This window comes from Anolis carolinensis, unplaced genomic scaffold (assembly GCF_035594765.1).
Source record: "Anolis carolinensis isolate JA03-04 unplaced genomic scaffold, rAnoCar3.1.pri scaffold_9, whole genome shotgun sequence".
Taxonomy (NCBI): Eukaryota; Metazoa; Chordata; class Lepidosauria; order Squamata; family Dactyloidae; genus Anolis; species Anolis carolinensis.
Genome location: NW_026943820.1, coordinates 3,796,486 through 3,807,692, shown reverse-complemented (window position 1 = coordinate 3,807,692; position 11,207 = coordinate 3,796,486). Strand labels below are relative to the sequence as shown.

Here is an 11,207-nt window from a genome sequence, read left to right as displayed (position 1 = left end):
CTACTGGCTTGGTAGCCGCCACCAACCCTCACTTCACATTGTCATGTTTTGGGTGGAGAATCTTTTACTGTATCATTCAGTAATCCTAGTCAATACTATTAAGAGCTCCCTTAAAGTTCGGACTAAAACCCGGAGCAGATTTGCCACCCTACTGGCTTGGTAGCCATCACTAAACCTCACTTCACATTGTCTACTTTTGGTTGGAAATATTTTTACTGAAATTATTCAGCAATCCTAGTCAATACTTTTAAGAACTCCTTTAAAGTTTGGACTAAAACCCAGAGTGGATTTGCCACCCTACTGTCTTGGTAGCCACATTTTCTCCTTTTGATTGGAGAGATTTCTGTTGCATCATTCAGCAATCTTTGGAAATTCTTGGGCCTCTTTTACACTGTCATATAATCCAGTTCAGAACAGATAATCTGGATTTTATATGACAGTGTAGAAGCGGCCTTAGTGCAACATACCACAAGTTTAAATGTTGTCATTGTTTGGATCATTATCCAAATAATGGGTCCGAAATTTAATCTGCAGGGTGTTGATATTATCTAGATGTCCGGTCTTCACCCATTTCCATTTTCCGCCCCATAGAATTCCACGCTGACCATTGAGGAATTCCACTCTAAACTCCAGGAAGCCACCAACTTCCCCTTACGACCCTTCGTCATCCCGTTCTTGAAGGTGAGTTCTCAACGTTCCTCATGTGGTGGTGAACCCCCAACCATAAAATTATTTTCGTCGCTGGGATTTATAGTTCACCTACAATCAAAGAAAATTCTGAACTCCCCCAACGATGGAATTGAACCAAGCTTGGCACAAATACTCAATATGCCCAAATGTGGACACTGGTGGGATTTGGGGAAAATAGACCTTGACGTTTGGGAGTTGTAGTTGCTGGGATTTATAGTTCACCTACAACCAAAGAAAATTCTGAACTCCACCAATGATGGAATTGAACCAAACTTGGCACACAGAACTTCCATGATGTACTGGAAGGATTTGATAGGCATTGATGTTGAGTTTGGGAGTTGTAGTTCACTTACCTCCAGAGAGCACTGTGGACTCAGACAATGATGGATCTGGACCAAACTTGGCACGAATACTCAATATGCCCAAATGTGAACATTGGTAAAGTTTGGGGAAAATAGCCCCTGACATTTGGGAGTTGTAGTTGCTGGGATTTATAGTTCACCTACAATCAAAGAGCATTTGGAACCCCACCAAACCCTGGGCTGTGGCGCAGCTGGCTAGTAACCAGCTGCTATAAATCACTACTGACCGAGAGGTCATGAGTTCGAAGCCCGGGTCGGGTTAAGCCTCCGACCATTAAAAAAAAAAAATAGCCCCGGCTTGCAGTTGACCTAGCAGCCCCGAAAGACAGTTGCATCTGTCAAGTAGGGAAAATGTAGGTACGCTTTATGCGGGAGGCTAATTTAACTAATCTACAACACCATAAAACTGCTCACGAGGAAAAGAATGAGGAAGAACAGCCACCAATGGACAGTGAAGCAACAGCTCCCCCTGTGGCTGGAATCGTGAAGCTGGAAAGATGTTAAAAATGCCTCTGTGTCCGTCTAAAACTGAATGTTGTTTGTCTGTTGGCATTGAATGTTTGCCATATATGTGTTCATTGTAATCCGCCCTGAGTCCTCTTCGGGGTGAGAAAGGCGGAATATAAATACTGTAAATAAATAAATAAACTCCACCAAACCCCACCTCCTTCTCTTCCTCCTTTGCTTCTTCTCTTCCTCTTCATCCCTCTTCCCTTCTAATCACCCCCATCTTCCTCATCTCCTTGTTCCTCCCCTTCTCCTCTTCCACCTTTCCTTCCTCCTTCCCTTCTCCCTCCTCTTCCTCCTCCTCAGGCCAACCTGCCCTTGCTGCAGCGTGAGCTCCTCCATTGCGCGCGCATGGCCAAGCAGACCCCTGCCCAATACCTGGCGCAGCACGAGCAGCTCCTCCTGGATGCCAACGCCTCGTCTCCCATCGACTCCTCCGAATTGCTGCTGGAGGTCAACGAAGGGGGCAAAAGGAGGACGCCGGACAGGTACGGGCACCGGTGGGCATAACAGGGGCAGGAAAGAGAGATGCCCATAGAGGCCGTGTTGTGACTCAGCCACAGCATAGCCAGAGTGAGGATGAAGAAGGGGATTCTGGGTTTCAGATACAAGAGCCAGATGATGGGCTGCAGGATGAATTTCAGGACGATGGCATGGGAATGAGAATACAGGCTGATTCAGAGGCTTGAGAAATGCAGCTTGAGCAGACTGAACTGTTGACCCAGCCAGCCATAGATAACAGCCAGGATGACATTCCCATGGGAATTAATGAGCAAGAGATGTCTCAAGCCCAGGTGTCTTCTGCCCCGGTTCAGGTGAAAGACAACGAGGACCTTGAATGGGTGCCATCATTATCTAGGGCGGACCAGTTGTTATGGAAGGGAGTTCGGCCTCGTAGGAGTGTAAGGTTGGCGGGGAAGAGAGAGGCCTCCGCAGAAAAGAGAAATGCGTTCTTGGGTTGCTTTTAAAAGTGTGTGTTTTGAGATAGATTTTTGTCAAAGCAAATTCTCGCTTCATCTGAGTGGATGTTCCTGCTTCATGCCTAAGAGAAGTTTCCTGTTCCTGGATCTTTGAAACCTTTGGGCCTTTGTTCTTTGGGATCTATCAATATCTGAAAAATATGCACCACAGTAAAGGTTCAAAACATAGCACACAATATGTATTTTAGAGCATCATATACATAATAATGTTAACAATAATACAAATAATAATACAACGGATGATCCAATTCTGTCAGCTGTAGTGGCACACAGTCGTAACTTACAGAGTGTAAAGATTTTTAGACTGCAATCATCCAGATTTAATTACTACACAGAGCAGTTTTCAGTATAAAACATACATCAAACATATATCAACAAGACTCCAACTAAAGTTTGTTAGCGACACAGTATGTGTACATTTAGTCTCTTCAAAATGGCATGTAATATGCTGTAAAACTAAATATATCTGTGTACAAATCAATTGGCTCAAACCTGGCTTGGAGTCAAAACAAATCAAAGTCTCTGTAGTCTTGGAGTAGTTCTATAGGACTCCTCAGGATGTAAATGCAGTCAATTGGCTGTAGCTTCAGTTTGTAACAAATGTTGCAGTCATTTACAGTTCCCAGCCAGGAAGTCCGGTCAGATAGATGTTATTTTAAAGTGGCTGGCTGTGAGCCGAAGTAAGCTGTTTACATAAGCCGTTTGCTACTGGTTCCCAGGTTTACTCCAGTTTCAGTTAACCCTTCATCTGGTAAACAGCAATGTTTGGGATCTATTGTCAACTGTTTTGGCTTATGAATTATTGGATTGTTATGGTTTATGGACTCATGGATTTTTATGGCTTATGAACTATTGGATTCCTATTGACTCTTTTACTGCAATCTTAAAAACCTTATTATTGCCTGCTTTGATTTATATCTGCTTTTGCTCCATAAAACTACAAAAGACTTCCTTCTGTGTGTGACTGGATGTCTATAGCAAGGTGAACTATTCTGAGGTGCGACAGGCCGGTGGGTCCGGGCGCTGACCTTTCTCTTTCTCTCCCGGAGCAGGACCAAAGAGAACGGGCTGGAGCGCGACCCCCTGCACCCGGAGCCCCTCAGCAAGCGCCCCTGCACCATGAGCCCCGCCGCCCCGCGCTACAGCCCCAGCAACGGCCTGGGCCCCCAGCCCAACGGGATCCCCCACCCCACCCCACCCCCTCCCCAGCACTACCGCCTGGAGGACATGGCCGTCGCCCACCACTTCCGCGATGCCTACCGTCACCCGGACCCCCGGGAGATGCGGGAGCGGCACCGCCAAGTGGGTGAGTGGCACGGCCCAGCCAGCAACGCCTTCCCCGTCCCATGTGCCCCTGCCCCAGAGACCCTCACGGGTGTCGCTCTCTCCCCCTCCAGCTGTGCACAGCGCCCGGCAAGAAGAAGTCATCGACCACCGGCTAACGGACCGGGAATGGGCCGAGGAGTGGAAGCACCTCAACAACGTACGTACTAAATCCTGTCGCCCAAAATGTCTGTGGGGCAGGATGGTGTCTCCAATGCTGGGATGGGATCTGGAAAAAGGGGGGAGTCATGATATACATTGGCATCCTATTGATAACCAACATTGACCTCCTATTGATGGTATACATTGGCATCCTATTGAAGATGGATATTGGCTTCCTGTTGATAACAGACATTGGTCTATTGGTAGTATACATTGACATCCTGTTGATGACAGATATTGGCCTCCTGTTGATCACTAATGTTGGCCTATTGGTGGTATACATTAGCATCCTATTGATGACAGATAATGGCATTTTAGATGGTGATAGACAGTAGCATCCTATTAATGGCATACATTGACATCCTATTGATGACAGATATTGGCCTCCTGTTGATAACAGACATTGGTCTATTGATGGTCTACATTGACATCTTATTGATGACAGATATTGACTTCCTGTTGATAATGAACATTGACCTCCTATTGATGGTATATATTGGCATCTTATTGATGACAGATATTGGCCTCCTCTTGATAACAAACATTGGCCTATTGATGGTCTACATCAACATCCTATTGATGACAGATATTGATTTCCTGTTGATAATAAACATTGACCTCCTATTGAAGGTATACATTGACATCCTATTGATGACATATTGGCCTCCTGTTGATAACAGACATTGGTCTATTGAAAGTATACATTGACATTCGATTGATGACAGATATTGGCTTCTTGTTGATAAAAGACATTGGTCTATTGATAGTATACATTGACATCCTATTGATGACAGATATTGGCCTCCTGTTGATTACAGACATTGGTCTATTGATGATATATACTGGCATCGTATTGATGACAGATATTGGCTTCCTGTTGATCACTAACATTGACTTATTGATGGTATACATTAGCATCCTATTGATGACAGATATTGGCATTCTTATTGGTGATAGACACTATTATCCTATTGATTATATAGATTGGCATCCTATTGACGACAGATATTGGCACACTACTGATGATAGACATTGGCACCCTGTTGGTGGGATATTGGCACCTTATTGATGATAGTTATTCTGTAATGATGTGCCATTGCAGGACTGTTATGGTCCCTCTGCCCCACTTAGTTTGCAAAATCGGAGGGTTAGGTCTTAGGGGAGACGCAGTTGCTGTCCGGCTCAGCCCTGACGCATGTCTTCTGCCCAGCAGCTGCTGAACTGCATCATGGACATGGTGGAGAAGACCCGCCGCTCGCTGACGGTGCTGCGCCGTTGCCAGGAGGCGGACCGGGAGGAGCTCAACCACTGGATCCGCCGCTACAGCGACGCCGAGGACATGAAGAAGGGGGGCAGCCCTGCCAGCCGCTCCCACAACAGCACGGCCAACACAGAGGCCCCTCCCATAGGTAGACAATATGGCAGCCTCTGTGGTCTTGGTCTCCAGCAGAGTCAACAAATGGTTGATCAGTGGCTCAGTCTCATCAATAGAATGGAGGCATCCGAGAGATTGGGAAAGATGCTTATTTAGGATGCTGCTCCCAGGATCCCCCAGCCAGCAGAGCATCCTATTGATGATAGACATTGGCATTGTATTGATGATAGACATTGGCAGCCTATTGATGATAGACACTGGCATGCTATGGATGATATACCACAGCATCCTACCATTGATGACAAATATTGGCCTCCTATGAATGACAGACATTGGCATCCTATTGATTATAGATATTGGTATTCTATTGATGACATATATTGTTATCCTACTGATGATAGACATTGGCATCTGATGGATAATTCTACTGTTGATGACAGACATTGGCATCCTATTGATGACAGACATTGGCATCCTATTGATTATAGATATTGGTATTCTGTTGATAACGTTATCCTACTGATAATAGACATTGACATCCTATGGATAATTTTATTGTTGATGTCAGACATTGGCCTCCTATTGATGACAGGCATTGGCATCCTATTGATGACAATCATTGGCCTCCTATTGATGACAGGCATTGGCATCCTATTGATGATAGATAATTGGTATATATATTGGTGATATATATTGTTATCCTACTGATGGTAGACATTGACGTCCTATGGATAATTTTATTGTTGATGACAGACATTGGCATCCTATTGATGACAGATAATTGGTATTCTATTGGTGATATATATTGTTATCCTACTGATGGTAGACATTGACGTCCTATGGATAATTTTATTGTTGATGACAGATATTGGCCTCCTATTGATGATAGATAATTGGTATTCTATTGGTGATATATATTGTTATCCTACTGATGATAGACATTGACATCTGATGGATAATGTTATTGTTGATGACAGTCATTGGCATCCTATTGATGACAGATAATTGGTATTCTATTGGTAACATATATTGTTCTCCTACTGATGATAGACATTGGCGTCCTAGGGATAATTCTACTGTTGATGACAGACATTGGCCTCCTATTGATGATAGATATTGGTATTCTGTTGATGACATATACTGTTATCCTACTGATAATAGGCATTGGCATCCTATTGATGATAGACATTGGCCTCCTATGGATAACTGACAGTGGCATTTTACTGTTGATGACAAATATTGGCCTCCTATTGATGACAGGCATTGGCACCCTATTGATGATAGATATTGGTATTCTGTTGATAACATATGTTATCCTACTGATGATAGACATTGGCATCCTGTGGATAATAGGCAGTGGTATTGTACTGTTGATGACAGATATTGGCTTCCTTTAAATGACATACTTTGGCATCCTATTGATGATAGATATTGGCATCCTTTTTAATGGCAGGCTGTCAATATCTCTTGGGCTGCACATTTGGAGGCATGGGTTCCTCTTTGACCAGCTTTCCTCAACTTGGCGCATTGGACTACATGTTGGGGAGGATGGGAGATATATTCCAACCAGAATGAGGGACAATGTTTTTAGTATTTGCACCGGTTCTTCTTTTCTTTCAAGGGTGCTGCAATGGTTGTAGAAAGAGATTTAGGACCTTGTTTAAAATCAGATGGGGCATTGAATATTTCTTAACAGGTTTTTCTTTTTTTTCCCTCCTATCTTCTCCTTTGGTCAGAAGCTCATCGTGAATTCGTATCCAGGCCTTTGTCGGGCTACATGCCGGAGGAAATCTGGCGGAAAGCTGGTGAGTTTATTGGGAAGGGAGCATTTTGGGGGCAAAGGGAGACAAGCTCATTCCAGACCACATAGACTGGGTCTGGATTATCAATGGTTTGGTGGTTACAATTGTTCCAAGATGGCATCTATCTATGTATCTTTGTATCTGTTTATCAAATGTATCTATGTATCTATTTATCAATGAAAAAGTGAAATATATACAGTAGAGTCTCACTTATCCAAGCTAAACGGGCCAGCAGAAGCTTGGATAAGCCAATATCTTGGATAATAAGGAGGGATTAAGGAAAAGCCTATTAATCATCAAATTAGGTTATGATTTTACAAATTAAGCACCAAAACATCATGTTATACAATAAATTTGACAGAAAAAGTAGTTCAATACACAGTAATGTTATGTTGTAATTACTGTATTTACGAATTTAGCACCAAAATATCACGATATATTGAAAACATTGACTATAAAAATGGCTTGGATTATCCAGAAACTTGGATAAGTGAGGCTTGGATAAGTGAGACTCTACTGTATTTATATTCCACTTTTTCATTGTTGTGGAAGGGGAAATGTATATGGAGAGCTCATCTTCTGCTGTCCTCTGCACCCAACTATAAGCAACTAGACTAAATGTTCCCAATTTAGTTGAAAAATAATAACCCCTCAATTACACCTTCACCTGGAAATAGTCCTTTAAGTTGGAAACAACTTTAACAGGAAACAATATGTGCTTTGTCTCTGTATTTGCACATCTCTGGTTGTGCAGAGACAGAGCAGAGACGTTGTTCAGCTAGATTAGTTGCCAGAAATGCATCTGAGTAATTAGGAACTGCCCTAGCAGCTGGGAAGGGACTCAGGGCTATAAAGCAGAAGCAGGTGCAGCCAGCTCTTGCTGGTAACAAATTGACTCTAATGCCTTTGCTCCCCATGTGCCTGCTCCGAGTCTGCATCTGGATTTAGTGCTGTTTCTTTGTTTGAAATAAGACTGCTATTTGATTTGGGAGTTTATCAGAGACCAAGAACTGTGCTTGCCCTAAGACTTCCTTGCTTCCTTTTGCATTATTCCACTGAGTGTGCTGTACTTTATATGTTTTGCTGAAGTAAAGCAGTTTTCCTTTACTTACCCTGTTTCCCTGAAAATAAGACCTAGTCGAGGTTTTGCTGAATTGCGAAATATAAAGCTTCCCCCAAAATTAAGACCTAGCAAAGTTTTTGTTTGGAAGCATGCACGCCAAACAGAACACCCAAGTATGCAGGATCAGTAAATGTACGTACCATAAATTGTTGTACATGGAAATAATGGTACAGTAGAGTCTCACTTATCCAACACTCGCTTATCCAACATTCAGGATTACCAACACATTTTTGTAGTCAATGTTTTCAATACATCGTGATATTTTGGTGCTAAATTTGTAAAAACAGTAATTACAACATAACATTACTGCGTATTGAACTGCTTTTCGGTCAAATTTGTTGTATAACATGATGTTTTGGCGCTTAATTTGTAAAATCATAACCTAATTTGATGTTTAATAGGCTTTTCCTTAATCCCTCTTTATTATCCAAGTTATTCGCTTATCCAAGCTTCTGCCGGTCCGTTTAGCTTGGATAGGTAAGACTCTACTGTAATTACTGTAATTACTGTATTTACGAATTTAGAACCAAACTATCACGATATACAGTAGAGTCTCACTTATCCAATCTAAACGGGCCAGCAGTAGCTTGGATTATCTTGGATAATAAGGAGGGACTAAGGAAAAGCCTATTAAGCATCAAATTAGGTTATGATTTTACAAATTAAGCACCAAAACATCATGTTATACTACAGATTTGACAGAAAAAGTAGTTCAATACACAGTAATGTTATGTTGTAATTGCTGTATTTACGAATTTAGCACCAAAATATCACAATGTATTGAAAACATTGACTACAAAAATGGCTTGGATAATCCAGAGGCTTGGATAAGCGAGGCTTGGATAAGTGAGACTCTACTGTATTGAAAACATTGACTACAAAAATGCGTTAGATAATCCAGAATGTTGGAAAAGCGAGTGTTGGATAAGTGAGACTCTAATGTATTTGCAATGTGCTCTTTCTGAGCTGGCCTTGAGGACTAGGATGTTTTCTTGTCCCCGGTCCTTCTCGAGCTCCCCCTCCATGATTTCCGCCTCGCTCTGTGCTCTTCCTTTCAGAAGAAGCCGTGAACGAAGTGAAGCGCCAGGCCATGTCCGAGCTCCAGAAGGCCGTCTCCGACGCCGAGCGGAAGGCCCACGAACTGATCACGACGGAGCGGGCCAAGATGGAGCGGGCTCTGGCCGAAGCCAAGCGCCAGGCCTCGGAGGACGCCTTGACGGTCATCAACCAGCAGGAAGACTCCAGTGAGGTAGTGACTCCCTCTCCCAGCCCGGCGCTCGGCTGGAGACCGTAACCGTAACCGTAACCGATGGCTCGGCGTGAGGGGCACCCACCAGGCTTCTCTCCTTCCCCCCTTTACGTGTCTCTCTTGTCCCCTCCGTGTTCCGTTCTCCTTAAATGTCATGAGCTCGACCCTGGACCCCGATGCGCAGCGCCACCGGGAGCGGCCCCCGCCGAAGAGCCAGACGGTTTGGGGCTCTCGCGCCCTGCTTTCCGCGGGTGTCTTTCGCTCGGCCCCTGCTGACTCTGTCTGCTTTCGCCTTCCCCTGCAGAGCTGTTGGAACTGCGGGCGCAAGGCCAGCGAGACCTGCAGCGGATGCAACACCGCCCGCTACTGCGGATCTTTCTGCCAGCACAAAGATTGGGAGAAACACCACCACGTCTGTGGGCTCCAGGCGAGTGGGACTCCCGCGGCGACCACGGCTCAACCGGACACGGCGTCCGCGGGGGCTAACGTCGTCGGCACGGCGGCCGGCAGCCCCGGCGATTCCAGCTCGGCTGCCGCGTCGCGTTCCGGCACTCCGGCCACTCCGGTCCCTCTGGACACGGCTTCTCGCTAAAGACGGGGGATACAAAGCCGGGAAACTGACCAAGAACAGTCGCTGCTGCTGCTACCAATTTGTCTCCAAATGATTAAAAAAATATTACAAAACTGCATTCAATGCAAACCCTCAGCTACCTGACACGTATCTGACCTCCGAAACGACCTCTATCTCTCACACGAAATCCTCATGACTTCTCAAACCTGGGCTTTAAAGCGGAGCGACGGCAACGACCCACCTGCTCCGTTCACTCGTTTTTATTATTTTTTGGAATAAGGACCTTTGCGGATGACGTTGGTGTTGCTGTGGACGATCCGTCTTACCGATACGATTGGGAGAGTTTATAATTTGGTTTGGATTATTATATTTTCGGACGAGGATTTTTTTTCTGCAGGTATTACACCACGTTCCTGGATTCAGGGGATGGGGAAGGATGCCGTCGAAATTAAATAGATGACATCCATCCGTCCACGTTTCTACCGGAAAGGGTGCCGCCAAAATCCAATGGATGATTTCCATCTGTCTGTGTTTCTAGCGGAATTGTATCCGAAACAAAGAAAAGGGGGAAATAAACAAACACTTTCCCCTGAAAGGAGAAAAAGAGAAGAAGGCAGGGGATTTTTTTTTCCATTTCAGTTACAAAAACAAGATTTTTTTGTAAAAAATAAAATAAAAAATAAACCATAAAAAAAAAACATCAAACTCTTTGGCTTTAAAAGAAAAAAAACAAAAATCCAAAAAGAGAACCCGACGAAACCAAGTGAAGGAAGCTTACCTGTAAACTACCTTGCTAGTTAGCCAAGAAGATACCAGATTCACCTCTGTTCCAAAGGAAATCCAAATAATAATAATAATAATAATAATAATAACCAGAAAATAGAAAATATCCAAACTTTTTTTCCACTGCCAAAGTTTCTTTTTTCGTTCGTTCGTCGGTTCGGTTGCTTGGTCGGTCGGTTCCTTCTTTCTCCTCCTCAACTCGGGAGGGAATGGTTGTTGTCGTTGTTGTTGCTGTTGTTGTTGTTTTTCTAAAATCTATATATAAATATATATAAATATA

At 43.9% G+C, this 11,207-nt stretch overlaps 1 protein-coding gene across 4 annotated transcripts in view; it reads left to right on the top strand.

The window, feature by feature from the left end:
* cbfa2t3 (CBFA2/RUNX1 partner transcriptional co-repressor 3) overlaps positions 1 to 11,207 on the top strand; it is a 65,593-nt gene extending 54,386 nt beyond the window's left edge. For 3 of the 4 annotated variants that reach the window (XM_062961888.1, XM_062961886.1, XM_062961889.1), the window contains 8 exons: positions 592 to 681; positions 1,866 to 2,047; positions 3,592 to 3,845; positions 3,937 to 4,022; positions 5,238 to 5,433; positions 7,136 to 7,204; positions 9,383 to 9,573; positions 9,878 to 11,207. In XM_062961888.1, coding sequence (XP_062817958.1) covers positions 592 to 681; positions 1,866 to 2,047; positions 3,592 to 3,845; positions 3,937 to 4,022; positions 5,238 to 5,433; positions 7,136 to 7,204; positions 9,383 to 9,573; positions 9,878 to 10,165 — 1,356 coding nt within the window. In that variant the 3' untranslated portion in view covers positions 10,166 to 11,207. The remainder of the gene's footprint in view (positions 1 to 591; positions 682 to 1,865; positions 2,048 to 3,591; positions 3,846 to 3,936; positions 4,023 to 5,237; positions 5,434 to 7,135; positions 7,205 to 9,382; positions 9,574 to 9,877) is intronic. The other variant, XM_062961887.1, reaches the window with a different exon arrangement.